Genomic DNA, 17,220 nt, shown 5'->3' on the forward strand with positions numbered 1-17,220 from the left:
TGACAAACCTTTCTCGTTCCCCAACTTCAGGGCACGGGTGGTGAAAATGAAAAGGAGCAGATGCTGGGTAAGATGAAACAGGAAAGCCTTATAAATATGATTGCCTGGCAAAAGATTTTGAGAATATGGAAACTATAAGGGAGATTTAAATGAAATCAAGCTTTGAGATACCAAGCCTTAGTTACTGAACAACTGGAAAACAATGATATGGCCAGCTGAAGGTAATCTTCTTTTGATGAAACAACACCCTCTGCTTGCAGACAGGTCCAAGGGTCAGAGCAGACCCTACTAGCTTGGCAGAAGGGGTGCAAAGAGGAGTTTTTAGGGTTTAAAATGTAACACAGTATGGTAATGTAATGATTCTTCTAGGCTGTATGTAAATGCTATAAGATTTGTATCCTGTACCAGATTGGTTAGTGAAAATTAGAATATGCAGCACAGAAGAAGATTTATTGTACTGTAATGGGAACTCCCCTCCTCTTTCGGGCATCCATTTTTGGCGCCTCTTTCGAGCTCCTCTTTCGGGCCTGCTCCGAGCTGTGGCTGGCAGCTCCAAACAAGGCCCCTGCACCCACACCCTTTGCAATAAACCACAAGTTCCAAGACCTGGCTTCAGAGATCTCTCGTCTCCATCCGTCCCAACCATCATAGCCCCCGACGCTCCTACAAGCAGGATCAATGGAGTTGCCCAAAAAGAACTTTAGTAACAGGGTGAAAAACAATAAACATGGAGAAGTCGAGCACAGTATGAGGGGTGGGATTCAAAGACCTGAGATAAAGGCAAAGCAACAATATATACACTTGAGGGTAGAACTCTCTAGAACAATAACCCTAGAGGGGAAACAAGTAACCAATAGGGGAGGAGAACTTGGACAACTTAGCATAACAACACTAAAGGCTTATGGGGGAACTCTCAAACTCACCCTAAGTTAAACAAATGATTCCCAGGGCTGGAAACTCATGCCCAGTTCTTCCAGGGTAAAATCTGTCTGACTCTGAGTTACAGCCAGGCTAACTCCCACACCGCTGCTTTGCTCTGGCCCCTTGGGACCATGTGGCCCAACAGAGCCACAATGATGTCCTTGGTTCCATGAGGCTCCACAGTGTCACAGTGGCCCCTTGGATCCATGGCACTCACAGTGTCACAATGGCCCCTTCATTTCACAAGGCTCAAAAAGGTCACAACGATCTCCATGGTTCCTCAAGACCTAACAGAGTCACAATTGCTCCTTGGATCCATGGTACCCTGCAGGGTCACAATGTTCCCCTTGGTTCCACAAGTTCCTACAGTGTCACAGGTTCCACAAGGGCCTGCAGTGTCACCATGGCCCATTGGTTCCACAACACCCCGCAGTGTCACAATGGTCTCCACAGGAAGGAAACAAGTGAGCCCCAGTGGTGCAGGGGCAGATGAGAGGCAGCCCCCAGAGGCCAAGGCCAGCTAGACTTGACTGTATGGGCAGATTTTTTCTGGGAGTAACCCTTGGATATAGGGAATTTTAGATGCAGAATCCCAATTTTGGCCATGGGTGCCTAGACAAGAAAGGCAGTTCTTTCCCATAGGAATAAAAGCACAGAGCCCCAGTGCTTCATGGTGAGATGGGAAGTGGCGCCTGACATGTCAAATTCAGTGGGACCTGTCAGACAGCCCACAGGAGGCCAAGCCAGTCAGACCTGTTCCATGTGGGGCCAGGGCCGGGTCAGGCCTTGGTTTGTGGTGGGACAGAGCCCCGTCCCCAGGCCTGGCCTGGCAGAGCTGTCAATCACACAGCAGGGGCGGTGCTAACCCAGCTCTGATTGGCCCAGCTGTCAATCAATCACACACTACCAGATGCATCTATCCTGTCTCTGATTGGACAAGCAACTGTCAGTCCCACCCCAGGGGCGGGGCCATGAAGGCCCAGGGGGTTAAAAGCCGGAGCACGAGGCCAGCCCAGGGTCTGTGTCTTGCTTCTGCTGGGGTTCCTCTTTTGGTGATGCTGGAACCCCAGAAGTTGGTACCCATGTGTGTGTCTTTCTCTGGATCTTCTGTCTTTCTGTTGTTTTCTATTTCTTCTCCTTCTAATCATACTTACCTGGATCATTTTTTGATAACTTAAAATCTTTAAAGTATTTTAGGTTAAATGTGTGGGAATCCAGGGCACAGGGAATATTTCTCTGTCTGCTCTGAGGAATCCTGACCCCCAGAGAAACACTGCCTTGAACCTTCACCCATGGAGAGGACTTCCAAGACTTTGAGATAGATTAGAATTTAACCAAGTGTGAAATAGATCAGAGGATAGTATAGTATGTCACTTGGGTGAGAAACTTAGTTTTTGGGATTTTTAGAACGGTGTAGATAGGAAGCACAATGGAGGAATTGGGGTGTAGTCCCTGTCTTCTTCTTCATCTACTCCATTTTCTGCAGTGTTGGTGGCACAGGGTGATTGGTCAAGGAAAGCACAGTGCAGAGGTTATGTGGTCAGTGAAGGGATGAGTTATTGGTAAATAAGTAGAAATAATGTAAGTTTTAAGAGTTAATTAAAATGAGACAACTTTAAAAGACCTTGAAACTGTACATTTTGGCGACATTGTGCAGTGCTTTTCCAGCACCCTGAGCCTGGTGTGGACAGCAATGCAAAACTTTAGATAAGATAACCATAAACAAGAAGCTGAAGGCTGAAAAAGTCCCATGCATCTCCTTTTACCTGGCACAGAACTGATACAGGAGGGTTTCCTCCATCCAGGGAGCCCCCAGAAAGGCCCAACAGAAAACAAACATCAATAACGGGTGCCCTGACAATGTTTGTAATAAGTTGTCTCTTTTCCATGAAGTTGTTTACTGAAGGGTATTGTCTTAATTGGTTAATCATGTGAAATGTGTTGATTAAATGACCAGTGAGGTCCACCTGTAGAAAACCAAGATATAAAAGAAGAGGATTAAAAAAAAATGTGGCTTTTAGCCCTTAGCCTTCTGATCTGAGTCTGTGTCATCGCTGATTCAATGGTTACATTTGGGGATCTGTGGGGGCTGTTGGGGATCCTTTCTGTACCTTGTGACCCAACAGGAGCTCCTCTAATAAACTTTACCTGAAGCTCCCACTGTGCCCATGACAGGAACCCCTGTGAGTGTCTGGGACATCCCGGCTCTTTGGCAGCCTGGGCACTCCTGGGATGTCACCGTGGAGCCCCCGTGAGTGCCTGTGACAGATGGGTGCCTTTGCAGCCCAAGGTGCTCTGGGATGTCACCATGGAATGGCTGTGACTGCCTCTGACCACAGAGCTCTTTACCATCCCCAGAAAGCCCTGGGAGGTCTCCATGGAGCCCCTGTCTCTGCCTGTGACATTCCAGCTCTGGAACAGCCTGGAGACTCTTGGAAAGTCCCCATGGAACCCCTCTGAGGGCCTGTGACAAATCTGATCCTTAGCAGGCAACCATCACCAGCCCCCTGTTGCTATGGTCAGTTTCCATGGCAACCATCCCCAGCCCCCTGTTGCTATGGTCAGTTTCCACGACAACCATCACCAGGACCCCTGTTGCTATGGTCAGTTTCCATGGCAACCATCACCAGCCTCCTGTTGCTATGGTCAATTACTATGGAAGCCATCACCAGCCCCCTGTTGCTATGGTCAGTTTCCATGGCAACCATCACCAGTACCCTGTTGCTATGGTCAGTTTCCATGGCAACCATCACCAGCCCCCTGTTGCTATGCTCAGTCCCTTGGCAGCTCCATGGAGACCCCATGCCAGGGGTGGTTGCCATGGACACCAACTCAGGCCTGCAGCCAGAGCCCGTTGCCATGGCAACCATTGGCAGCCCCATCCCCAGACTGATGGGATCCCAGAAGCACAGAATGGGCTGAGCTGGCAGGGACCCATCAGGATCCTCCAGTCCAACTGCTGGCCCTGCACAGGACACCCCAACAATGCCAGCCTGGGCCTGGCAGCTCTGGCCAAACGCTGCTGCAGCTCAGCGAGCCCTGGAGCTGGGACCCTGCCCTGGGGAGCCTGGCCAGGGCCCCAGCAGCCTCTGGCCAAAAACCTTTTCCTGACATCCAACCTGAGCCTGCCCCGACTCAGCTGCAGCCGCTCCCTCCACTCCTGTCCCTGGGCACCAGAGGGAAGAGGTTCCCACAGCCCCAGCCAGGGACCCGCTCCCAAGGCTGCTGCCATGGCCACCAGGGCTGCCACCAGCTGGGATGCTCGGTTTCCATGGGCCGGGCTTCAGCAATGGGATTCCCCAATTTCCTGCTCCCGCTAAAACCGCGCTGCCCTCGCTGCCCTCCTGCCTCCCATGGAAAGCACAAAAGGCAAAGATCCCGGACTGGGTTAAGAACAATTTAATGGGAACAGCAATGGGATAAGGAACAAACAGGAACAGAAACAATATTGATAACAGAAGGGATAAATAAAACTGTTTACAGGGAAAACTACAACACAACTCACAGGGTCTGCCTGGCTACAATATTTCTTGCCTGGAAAGGACACCCTCCTCCTCAGGGAGAGAGAGAGAGTCCCTTTCCTGTCCCTGGCAAAGATCTGAGGTGGGACTGAATGTAATGACAGGGCCATGGCCAGACCCTCATGTTTTTCAATGCCACATCAGGTCATTGGCAAGGGCAGGACGAGGTACAGGTGACTTCCCAGCATGGATAACAGGGAACATGGATCACCAGGGCTCTTTCCAATGTGGGTTCTCCCATGGGGGTTAAAATTGGAGTGGTACATGAAGCTGTTCCTGCAATCAGGGCATTGGCAAGCCTTTCCTTACCGGTGACTCCGTTGGTGTCTGGTCAAGCTAGAGCTCTGGGTGAAGCTCTTCCCACACTGGGAACACTCGTAGGGCCTCTCCCCAGTGTGGATGAGCTGGTGCCTGATGAGGTGGGACTTGCGCTTGAAGCCCTTCCCGCAATCAGGGCAGTCGAAGGGCCTTTCCTCTGTGTGAATCTGCCGGTGCTTGGCGAGATCAGGGCTGGTGTGAAACCTCTTCTGGCACTCAGGACACTCGTAGGGCCTCTCCCCAGTGTGGATGCACTGGTGGGTCAAAAGGGTGGAGCTGCAGCTGAAGCCCTTCCCACACTCCCCACACTCGTAGGGCCATTCCCCAGTGTGGATCATCTGGTGGCTGATCAGGGTGCTGCTCTGCCTGAAGCTCTTCCCACACTCCAAGCACTTGTGGGGCTTTTTCCCATCATGAAGCTGCTCATGGGCCACCAGCTCTGAGCTCTGGCTGAAGCTCTGTCCACCTTCCTGGCTCAGGGTGGGTCTTTCCTCCTCAGAGCACCCTGGGCTGGGTTTGCAGCCCCTTCTCCTGTGGGATCTCTGGGACTTGTCCTCCACGTTGGAATTCTGTACTATGGAGCCACTCAAAATGGCCTCTTCCATGAGGTTCTGCCACAGGGATTTGCCCTCCCTGGTCTCCATCCTCAGCTCCTTTTCTGGGGGAGGAAGGCCAAGGAGAGGATGGGATTTGCCTCTGTGCCAGAGGGAAGGGGAAGGAGATCCCCCCAGTGCATCCCCAGCAGGACGGGGTTGGCAGCAGGGTTGTCCTGCAGCCAGGGGCTGTGCTGGGCTGGGAGATGGAGCAGGAGAGAGGGGGAAAGGGGCACTGACTTCCTCCTCACCTGCCTGGGGCTCCTGGGGCACCTTCTTCTTCCTCACAGCCTCCTCCTCCATCTGGCCAAGTTTATGGGATGGAAAATCCTGTTTTGAGAAGAAAACAAGGGATAAGTACATTGAATTTTGTACTTGTTTGAAGGCAAACGTGGGGAGGGTCTAAACCAGAATTACAATTTAATAAGAAAATGAAGATCAAGGCAATGATGCAGAAACACTGCCTTAAACTGACAGAGTCAGGATATAACCCTGTTGCTCAGGGTTATATCAGGCTCCAGTCCCATTAAATGTTGGCTGCAGTCCTGTGGGAGTGATGAACGTGATTCTGTCCAAGCAGTGATCCTGTAGAAGGGTCTGGTCTTCCTCTGAAGGTCCAGTGGTGGTTCTGGAGCTCTTGTCCTCTGGGAATCCAGTAGGCAAGCTGCTCCTGGTGTTGCAAGCCTCAGCTTATATCCAGGTAGGAATGCTTGGATCCTCCCCCTGGGCAGAGCATCCCACAATGGGAGGATGGAATTTGATCAGTCCTGCAGTGACACTCAATGGCCCATTCACAGAAGATATCTCCCCTGGAGGGCGTTATCAGGGCTGAGTCATGGAAGAGATCAAGAACACTGCCCCACCTGTTTATAGCAGTTGATGAAGATGGGGATTGAAAACATGCATTTGGTTCCATCTTACACTGCAGCCTGAAACAGTGGGGGAATCCCTGCTCAGGGGGTGAACACCACTCGCCTTACCCAAACTGGCTCAGGTGTGAAACCCCCACCCCGGGAAGGCCACACACACAGGGGACAATGTCACACTTGCCCTGCCCCAGGGCAAATGGCATCTCTCTAATATTTTCTTAACCAGATTGCAAAATTATTTTGGCACAGTGAGTTCAGGGCACTGTTCTTTGACCCCAGTTGCCTTTGACTACAGCATGGTTCCTTCCTCTGAGGAGGTTGTGGGTCTCTCTGGAGGAACTCTTGGAAACTTGGATGCAGCTTCGTCTGAGCGACCTATGGGAGAACTGATGAGGAAAATGGCTGTTGTGGGACTGGAGTGTAAAGAAAATATTTTGTTGTCCCTCCTTGAAAAGTTTGTTAAAATCACTGGAGGAAATGGAGCAAATGATACCAGCAAGACTGACAAGGTTCATTCACCACATGGTGAGGAACACAAGGCTGCTAAAAGTCCCACAAGAAGCCCAGCTCAAGTAGCTAAACTCCCAAATAACTACTGAATTCCCAGGCTTGGGTTTTTTCCAAATGTGAGAATCATTATTCTCTTCATCCCTGTCACCTTTGTGACAGCTACACAGAGCTTTCCCTTCCTTTTAATAATATCTGTATTGGGCCGAATTTGCACTTTTCTTTAATTGTAACCTGCCAGCAGCTGAGCTGGAGCTGTGCAGGAACCAAGGAAACTTGGAATTGCCACAGAATTGCTTCTATTGTCAGCCGGTGCTGCGGTGGCCGTGGGGCAGAGGGGTGGGAAAGGGGGCTCCGGGGTGGCAGTGGAGGAAATGCCGGGCCCGGGGGCTGAGCACAGGGCTGAGCACGCAGAGATGGTTTTGTTCTTGCTGAGCTCGCACTGAGCCAAGGCCTGTCCTGCCCCTCATTCGGCCACGCTGGGGAGGGGCTGAGGGTGTGGGGGAGCTTGGGAGGGGACACAGCCAGGACAGGAGATCCCAGCTGACCCCAGGGATACCCCAGACCATAGGACATCATGATCAGTGCATGAAGTGTGGGGAACAAGGAGGAAGGGGGCACAGTTGCAGTGAGGGTTTTGTCTCCCCAGGTAACACTTAGGCAGGATTGGGCCCTGTTTCGCCAGTGGGCAGAGCCTGCACCAAAGACACAGACACCAACTTAACTTAAGGAACAGTGTAATTTAGATAATGCAAATTTGCAAAAAATTACAAAAATATTAGGTAGGCAAAGCAAATAATCATTAGTCAATAATTCCAAAAGAGAAGATGTTGAAATGAGTATCACACAACTGTCCAATTCTGGCTGCAGGCTCTGGAGATTCTATCTCTGCCTTCAATCAGGGTTGCATTCCCTAAACAATCCTGGTACCAAATCCTGCTTTCCAAGGCTGGAACAGTGTCTCAGGTTTAGCTGGGTGTGTATTCAATTACCCTCTGTTAAAGCTGGGGCAATTATCATCTGTTAATTGAGCAGTTTACTTTATCTCTTCTGCAAGGAATCCTCCCTCCAGGGAGATATCTTCTGTTAATGGGCCATTGAGTGTCACTGATAAAAATTCCATCATCCCATTGTGAGAAGCTCTGCCCAGAGGGAGGAGCCAAGCATTCCTAGCTGGATATAATCTGAGAATGTGAACAACAGAGTCAGCCTTCTCCCACAAGATTCCCAGAAGAGCAGCTTTCAGCTCCACTGGATCCCAGAGGAAGACCAGGCCAATCGACGCCACAGCTGGACCTTCAGAGGAAAACTCCACCCTTCTACAGGATCACTGCTCCAACAGAACCACACCTGTCCCTGCAGGAGCACTGCAGCCACCATTTAACAGGAGTGCTACCAACACTCTGACCCACAGGGTGTCAGGTCGTATTCTTACTCTGTAAGTAGTTTTTAGTACTACTGCATTTGTATTTTTAATTTTCCTTCTGAAGAATTGTTATTCCTATTCCCATAGACTTTGCTTGACAGCCCCTTGTTTTGAAAATTATAATTCCAAGTGAAGGGATTAACATTTTCCATTTCAAGGGAGTCTCCTGCCTTCCTTAGCAGACACCTGTCTTTTCAAACTGACACAATGCCCTGGGAAACGCAGGCAGGTGAGGAGGAAGTCAGTGTCCCTTTCCCCCTCTCTCCTGCTCCATCTCCCAGCCCAGCACAGCCCCCGGCTGCAGGACAACCCTGCTGCCAACCCCATCCTGCCGGGGATGCACTGGGGGGATCTCCTTCCCCTTCCCTCTGGCACGGAGGCAAATCCCATCCTCTCCTTGTCCTTCCTCCCCCAGAGGAGGAGCTGAGGATGGAGACCAGGGAGGACAAATCCCCAAAGCAGAACCTCATGGAACAGGCCATTTTGAATGGCTCCACAGTGCAGAATTCCAATATAGAGGAAAAGCCCCAGAGATCCCACAGGAGGAGTGGCTCCAAACCCAGCCCAGTGTGCTCTGAGGAGGAAATACCCACCCTGAGCCAGGAAGGTGGACAGAGCTCAGAGCTGGTGGTCCATGAGCAGCTTCACAATGGGGAGAAGGCCCACAAGTGCTTGGAGTGTGAGAAGAGCTTCAGGCAGAGCAGCACCCTGATCAGCCACCAGATGATCCACACTGGGGAATGGCCCTACGAGTGTGGGGAGTGTGGGAAGAGCTTCAGCTCCAGATCCACCCTTGTTACCCACCAACGCATCCAGACTGGGGAGAGGCCCTACGAGTGTCCCGAGTGCCAGAAGCCATTTCAGACCAGCTCCGATCTCTTCAGGCACCAGCGAATTCACACTGATGAGAGGCAGAGCTGCCCTGACTGTGGGAAGGGCTTCAAGCAGAAAGCCCACCTCATCAGGCACCAGCACATCCACACTGGGGAGAGGCCCTACGAGTGTCCCCAGTGTGGGAAGAGCTTCACCAGCAGCTCTCACTTGACCAGACACCAACGGAGGCACCAGTAAGGAAAGGCCTGCAAATGCCCCAGCTGCAGGAAGAGCTTCATGCACCACTCCAGCTTCATCCCCCTTTAGAGGACCCACGTTGGGAAGAGTCCTGGGGATCCGTTTTGCCCATGATCCATGCTGGGAAGACACCTGTCCCTTTTCCTGCCCTGTGACATGATGTGGGATTGAAGAACATGATGGTCTGGCCATGGCCCTTTCATTACATTCACTCCCACCTCAGGCTATTGCCAGGGGCAGGAAAGGGACCTTCTCTCTCTCTCCCAGAGGAGAAGGGTGTCCTTTCCAGACAGGGGAAATTGTGGCTGGGAAGAGACAGTCAGTTGTGTTTAGTTTTCCCTGTCAAAGTTTTGTTTATCCCTTCTGTTATCAATATTGTTTCTGTTCCATTTTTTCCTTATCTCGTTGCTGTTCCCAATAAATTGTTCTTATCCCAGCCCGGGATCTTTGCCTTTTGTGCTTTTCATGGGAGGCGGGAGGGCAGCGAGGGCAGCGCGGTTTTAGCGGGAGCAGGAAATTGGGGAATCCCATTCCTGAAGCCCGGCCCGTGGAAACCGAGCATCCCAGCTGGTGCCAGCCCTGGTGGCCATGGCAACCACCCCTGGCATGGGGTCTCCATGGAGCTGCCAAGGGACTGAGCACAGCAACAGGGGGCGCAGTGATGGTTTCCATGGAAACTGACCATAGCAACAGGGGGCTGGTGATGGTTGCCTGCTAAGGATCAGATTTGTCACAGGCCCTCAGAGGAGCTTCATGGGATCTTTCCAAGAGTCTCCAGGCTGTTCCAGAGCTGGAATGTCACAGGCAGGGACAGGGGCTCCATGGAGACCTCCCAGGGCTTTCTGGGGATGGTAAAGAACCCTGTGGTCAGAGGCAGTCACAGCCATTCCATGGTGACATCCCAGGGCACCTTGGGCTGCAAAGGCACTGATCTGTCACAGGCACTCACGGGGGCTCCACGGTGACATCCCAGGAGTCCCCAGGCTGCCAAAGAGCCGGGATGGCCCAGACACTCACAGGGGTTCCTGTCATGGGCACAGTGGGAACTTCAGGCAAAGTTTATTAGAGGAGCTCCTGTTGGGTTACAAGGTACAGAAACGATTCCCAATAGTCCCCACAGATCCTCAAATGTCTCCGTTGAGTCAGAGATGACACAGACTCAGATCAGAAGGCTAAGGGCTAAAAGGCACACATTTTTTCAATCCTCTTCCTTTTGACCTTGGTTTTCTACAGGTGGACCTCATTGGTCATTTAATCAACACATTTCATATGATTGGCTGATAAAGTCAACCCCCTTCAGTAAACAACTTTATGGAAAAAACAACCTATTACAGACACCACCTGTCGATAATTTACAATTCTTTCTCTCCAGCTTCCTAATGGTTCCCAATCTAATTAATGGGAAAACTCTCTTGCTTTCTCTGTCTCTGACCAGACTCTCATATCCACAGAAAAATAGCCCCAAGGACCTCCAGGCTTTGTAATCTCCTTCTGTGAGAGGAGCCTTGAAGCAGCTGGCTCCAATCCCAGCCTCAGACTTTTACAGAGTTCATGGGTAAAGAATTATCAAGGTGAAATTTAACCTTTAGCATTTGTCCCACAGGATTAGGGATGACAAAGCATATATATTTATAAAAAATTTCTATTATCTCTTATGGTAACAATTAGACAAAATTATCTTATCTTAATCAGAAATATTTAGTCCAAGGTATAGGAGCTGTACCATATTATATTATATTATATTATATTAATTTATAGAAAGCACTCAGAAGGGATTTCAAGGCAATTTTATTAAAGGAAAAGAAGCTGTTTTTAAGGAGAGATTGATGTCACTCCCACAGACCAATGACCATGGGCAAATCCCTTTGGCTCAGCCTGAAGAAGTGACCTTAAGGGGTGTCCCGACTGCAGGGAGGAATCTCAACACCCCCCAGGAAGGGAAATATCAGGAGATGCTGCCATTAAAATTTGGGATGGGGCTTTTCTAGTCTGAGGTGCTTCCCTGTCTGTCAGATGTGCCCAGGCTGGGCCAGCTCAGCAGCTCTGCAGAAGCTCTCAGTGGTGTCACTTGGTTGTTCCTTTCTCTGGGGATTTTCCAGCACTGTCACAGCTTCAGCTCCCTCTGAGGATGTTGAACTTTGGGATGGAGGAGTCAGGCTGGTTTCTGCATTATTCACCCCAAAAGCAGCATGACCCCCCCCTCCTTCATTTCCCACTGGGGCCTTTGCAAACATGGTGTTGCTGGAGTTGTTGGAGCCCATTGCAGGCAGAGCCTCCTGCTCCAGCAGGAACTGCCTTTCCTGTGCCATCAGCAGGGCAGGTCCCGCTGCAGGAAAAGCCCCAGGCCAGCCCCAGCACAGGGAAGGCCTCAGGCACAAGGGCAGAGTGCCGTGCTGGGAGCTGTGCCAGGGAGAGCCTGAGGCACCAAAGGCACCTTGGCAGCAGCAGCTGCTTGCAGCCCATGGCCAGAAGCCTCCCTTGGCAGCCCGGCCTGGTGGCCACCACTGCAGAGCTGCTGCCTCAGGGCTCATTCCTGGCTGGCCTCTGAAAAGCCACTGCTGCTCCAGGAACCTGACTGGGAAGCCATTGTCCCCAGCACCTTGGGGACAAGATATCAATGACAAAACTCTTCATGCCAGCAGAGCCAAGGCAGGGGCAGAGGAAAGGGCAGAGCCAGGCCCAGGGGACAGGGCTGCCATGGTGATGGCTGTGAGGTCACTGCCCCTGCAGCAGCCTGGCTGCCCTCAGCAGACATTCTGGCCAGAAGCGTTGTGAGGGCACCCAGCACATCAGAGAACCCACACTACAGGAATTCTGTCCTTGGGGAGGGCAGGGGTTTTCACTGTATCAGGTTGCACAAAGCTCCTGCTCTTGGACAATTCCAGGGATGGGGAATCCCCTTCTCTGGAAAAACAGTTGAAGTTTCATGTCACTTTCATAACTGCAAAATATTTCCTCTTCTAAAAAATGTAAATGCACCCTCATTCAGTTTAGAGATATTGACCCTTGTTTTGTCACTGCAAGATTTGGGAGAAAATAACTTTGATCACTATTTTTCCACTTCCACAGACCTTGGAGAGGACCCAAAAATCTCCCAAGATGGGCTTTGGAAGCCTCATCACAAAACCAGCAGGGAGAGGCCGAGGGCTCTGTGCTCAGCGGGGTGGAGACTGAGGACAGAACGGAATAGCCTGGGAGGGATTGAAGGGTGGTTTCAGAGAGGCTGGAGTGTTTCTTCATAGTGGTAATGAGCCTGAAGAAGACATAATAGCACCAAGGGCAGCTGAGGAGGCCCAGAGTGGACACCAGGAGAAAGGAATTTCCCTGCCAGGGCAGGGCTGTGGTGCAGCACGTCCCCCAGCAGGAGCCTGGAGCAGCCCGAGGCTTTGTGTGGGCAGGCAGAGGCAGGCAGGAGGCAGAGCTGTCAGCAAAGGAAGGGCCCAGCCAGGTGGGGCAGCCGGGGGATGCCGACAGCCTGCAGGGACAGAGGCGCAGGGCAGGGACACCGTAGGACAGCCTGGGCTGCACAGGGCACAGGGATGGGCAGCAGCTGCAAGAGAGCCCTGACAGAGCCAACTTGGGCAGCACTTTGGCCATGGCAGACACAAAGAGCACCAAAGCCCCAGAGGGTCATTAAAGCCCTTGTGCTGTGTCTGTGCTGCTGAGCTGGGCTGGGCTCCTTGCCCAGAGGCAGCTCCTAGCAAGGGCAGCAGAGCTGCAGAGAGACAGCTCTGGCCAGGAGCAGCTCCTGTGCACAGCCCAGCAGGGCTGGGGCACTGCCAGGGCCCCTCAGGGACACCAGCAGGGCACAGACAGAGCTCCCAGGGGCTCAGCACTGGCAGGGGCTGTGGCATGTCCCAGAGGGGGCTATGTCACAGCAGCTCCTCTGTGGCTGTGTCATGGAGGCACAGAGCAGCTGTGATGTCAGCAAGCGGCTGTGTGACAGCACAGAGTGGGCTGTGTGAGGTCACAGATTGGGCTATGACATCACAGAGTTCTTTGTGTGAGGTCATTGAGCAGCTACAGCATCATAGCGGATATTCTGTGACATCACAGAGCAGGCTGTGACATCATGGCATGGCTGTGTGACATCATTGAGGGGGCTGTGAGGTCAAAGTGTGTGCTGTGACATTACAGAGTGGCAGTATGACATCACAGAGAGGTTTTTCTAGCATCACTGAGGGAGTTGTGACATCACACAGCTGTATGTGACATCATAGTGTGAGGCCACAGAGTAGACTGCCATCATAGAGTGTGGCTCAGTGATATCAGAGAGGGGGTTGTGACATCACTGGGTGGCTGTGTAATATCATAGAGCAGCCTGTGACATCACAGAGACTTCTGTGACATCACAGAGCAGCTGTATCACATCATAGGGTGACATCTCATAGTTGGCTGTGTGACATCACAGGGGCAGTGTGACATCACCAGGGCTGTGTGAGGTCACTGGGGAGGTCACTCTGCCCTGGCCCCCTCACAGTTCCCCCCAGAGCAGTCCAACCCTGCTCGTGCACAGCGGGGTCCCCTGTCCCCCCGGGTCCCCCCGCCCCCGGCGTCGCAGCCTCCCCCAGAGGATGTTCCACGAGATCGACCCCAGAGCCTGACACGGGGACGGGGGGCCGGGGCCCTGGGGGTGGCACAGGGGGACAGGGACCCCCCGGCAGCGTCCCCGTGTCCCCCAGGGCCAGAGCCTGGGCCAGGGCTCCTTCACCCTGGTACCAACGAGGCCTTGAGAGCGCTGAAAAAATCCCCAGCAAGGGAACAGCAAAAACCAGATTGAATATTAAGGGACAGCAGCACAAAGTTCCTTGGCAAGAGTCACTCTGCTCCTGACTGGACAATTCAGGCACACCAAGGAAACAAAGCAACAACAAAACCAAACAAAATTCAGGCAATCAAACCAGAAATGAACTGAGAACTGTCCCTGTGTGTGTGTGAAAAAAGGACAGTGAGGGCAAGGATAAAAGGAATATGGCCCAAAAGCTGAACAGAGTTCAAACTTAACAGGACTTAAGTTACACCTTAACTGATACCATCAATTTCACAATTTAGCAAAAGAACAGCACTTAACACTATTTAACCAAACTTAAAACATATGACTTAGCAATTTAACATAAGAATAACATTTACTATTCAACTTAGCTAATAAATTAAATTGAACTTAATACCTTAGGAAAAGAACAACTCTTAGCAGCATTTAATTTACTTAGACCTTGTGATTTAACCTTACCTCAAGGCCTGACTGACTCAGCTATCCAGGGCACTCAAACCCCTCAGAGAGCAGCATTTCTGCCACATTTCCCCAGCACGGGCACTCCTGTGTGCACACAGACACAAAGAGTCAGTGCAAGGCACCTGGGAGAAATTCCCCTGAGGGCAGGAAATGCTCCCTGTGGATCCTTTGGCATCTCCCCAGCGGGTGAAGGGTTGAGCCTGGAGGAGTGGGGGGATTGGCCCAGGCTCCGTCGCTGTTGGGGATCCCCGAGCGCAGCAAACGGGAGAGTTCCCGGCTGGGAGAGGCCCCACTCAGAGGGAGTCGCTGGCCCAGGAGAGCTCCAAGGGCTCCTTTTGGAGCGCTGTTTGTAGGGCCCCAAGAGAGGGGCTTCAGTCCCAGCAATGGTTCATCCTGGCCACACTTGGCACCAACAGCTTTCTTTGGCAGGGTGAGAACAGGGATGTTGTGCCACTGAGGGAACAAAAGCAGTTCCCAGGGCTGCTCCTCCAGAAAGCAGGAGCTGGTTGGGCAGCAGCAGTGCCTGGAGCAGACAGTGTTTGTGATGAGCTGCAGAGGAGATGAGCCCAGGGGCTGTTGGCCAAGGCCGAGCCCCAAGGAGCATTTCTCAGCTGGCAGGGTGGCCTGAGAAGGGGAGGGGGGAATGCAGCAGCACAGGGCCCATGGAACCAAGGGGCCATTGTGACACTGTGGGGCCCTGTGAGACCAAGGGAGCATTGTGACACTGTGGGGCCCTGTGAGACCAAGGGACCATGGTGACGCTGTGGGGCCTCATGGAATCAAAGAGACCACAGTGACATTGCTGGGCCTCACGGAACCATGGAGAGATCATTAAGACACTTCACTGCCTCCTGGAACCAAGGAGACCATTGTTATACTGTGGGGCACTATTGAATCATGGAGACCATTGTGACACTATGAGGCCTAAGGGAATAACCAAAGCACTGTGACACTGTGAGGCCTCATGGAACCAGTGAGACCATTGTGACCCATGGAGTCCCCAAAGAACCAAGGGGACCATTGTGATCTCTGGGCATGGTGAAACCAAGAGGCCTTTGTGACATTGCAGGGCTGCATGGAACCAAAGCTCCAGGGTGACACAGAGGGGCCTCCTGTCATCAATGGTCCATTGTGACACTGTAGAGCCAAAGGAGACCATTGTGACACTGCAAACCCCCAGGGTCCAAAGGTCCATTGTGACACTGCAAGGCCTCATGGAATCATTGGGACCATTGTGACACTGTGGGGTCTTCTGGAACCCAGGGGCCATTGTGACATTGCTGGATCCCATGGAAACAAGGATCCATCGTGACACTGCTGGACCCCATGGGATCAAGCCACCATTATGGCACGGTGGGGCCCCATGGATCCAAGGCACCATTGTGGCACTGTAGGGCCCCACAAAACCAAGGGGACACAGAACAGATCTGGCTGGTTTGGCCTCCCAGGGGCTGCCTGACTGGTCCAGCTGACCCTGGCATGTTGAGGGTCTCATCTCATCTGCTGCTGAAGCACTGCAGCTCCGTGCTTTTCTTCCTATGGAAAAGAACTGTCCTCCTCCTCCAGGCACCTGTGGCCAGAACTGGGATTTCGCCTCCAAATTTCCTTATATCCAGCGATTGTTCCAATAGGGATATTGCCGGGACAAGTCTGTCTTGCAGTGGTTTTACAAGGGTCACTTTGCATCGGTCTCAAAAAACACTGGGGAAGGCTCTGTGATTTCCTTCCTATGGAAAAGAACTATCCTGCTTCTCCAGGTGCCCATGGCTGAGATTGGGGTTCCACCTCTAATATTCCCTATATCCAAAGTCTGGTCCCAGACAAAATCTTCCATTCCTGACAAGTCTGGCTGGCCTTGGTCTAGTGAGGCTTTCCAAACACTGAGGCTCTGTGCTTTTCTTCTATGGAAAACAACTGTCCTTCTAGTCCAGATGCCCATGGCCAGAATTTGGGTTCCACCTTGAATATTGCCTGTTGTGACAAATTGGAGGAGACTATTGGCTGGAAACATTTCATATGTGGGGGGAGGAAGGTGCAGGTCCAGCCTTGCCCTGCCCTGGAAGCCCAGCACTGCCCTGCCCTGGAACCCCAATCCCCCCAGAGCCTCTATCCCAGCCCAGCAGTGGCTGCCAGTCCCTGGCACAGCACAGGCAATGCTCCACAGCCACCTCTGCAGCCCCAGCCCAGCTCCTGAGGGACCAAATGAGCCCAAGCCCCACCTGGGGGAAGGGCCCAGGGAGACCAAGGGGTATTGAAGGCTGACCACAAGGCAAGCACACATCTTGACCCTACCTCCTCTTGGAATTTCCATCTGAACTCTGCTGGAATCCAGGAGTTGGTAGCTGTGTGTGTGCTTCTCTGTATCTTTTTTGAGTTTTTCTCTTTCTGCATCTTCTTCTTCTGTTTCTGTGCTCCTGCAAATGTTGATTAACTTTAAATTGAACAGGCTTAGAGTTTGTGAAGTTGAATGGGCCAAGTCAATGCTTTCAGAAGTGTTTTTTGTTGATTGAATATCTGTTGTAATACATGACAAGAATTTTTAAAAGTAATGTAAAACTTTTTGTGTCACTGACAATCTGTTAAACCACTGAGATACTGAACAAGTCTCTGTGAAACACAAATGTTAATTATGAAAAAACCCAGGAACTTCCTCTTTCGTTTCCAGTCAACAAAGAAGCAGCGGGCCATGGCCCTGGCCCCCATCTCAACCAAACCAAACCAAACCAAACCAAACCAAACCAAACCAAACCAAACCAAACCA

At 51.8% G+C, this 17,220-nt stretch overlaps 1 protein-coding gene across 1 annotated transcript in view; it reads right to left on the bottom strand.

The window, feature by feature from the left end:
- Positions 1–17,220, bottom strand: part of LOC143692495 (uncharacterized) — a 59,698-nt gene that overhangs the window by 42,412 nt on the left and 66 nt on the right. Inside the window, exon 2 of the mRNA XM_077172727.1 lies at positions 4,807–5,152. Within this exon, the coding sequence (XP_077028842.1) occupies positions 4,807–5,152 (346 nt within the window). The remainder of the gene's footprint in view (positions 1–4,806; positions 5,153–17,220) is intronic.

The sequence above is a fragment of the Agelaius phoeniceus genome (assembly GCF_051311805.1).
Source record: "Agelaius phoeniceus isolate bAgePho1 chromosome W unlocalized genomic scaffold, bAgePho1.hap1 SUPER_W_unloc_1, whole genome shotgun sequence".
Lineage (NCBI taxonomy): Eukaryota > Metazoa > Chordata > Aves > Passeriformes > Icteridae > Agelaius > Agelaius phoeniceus.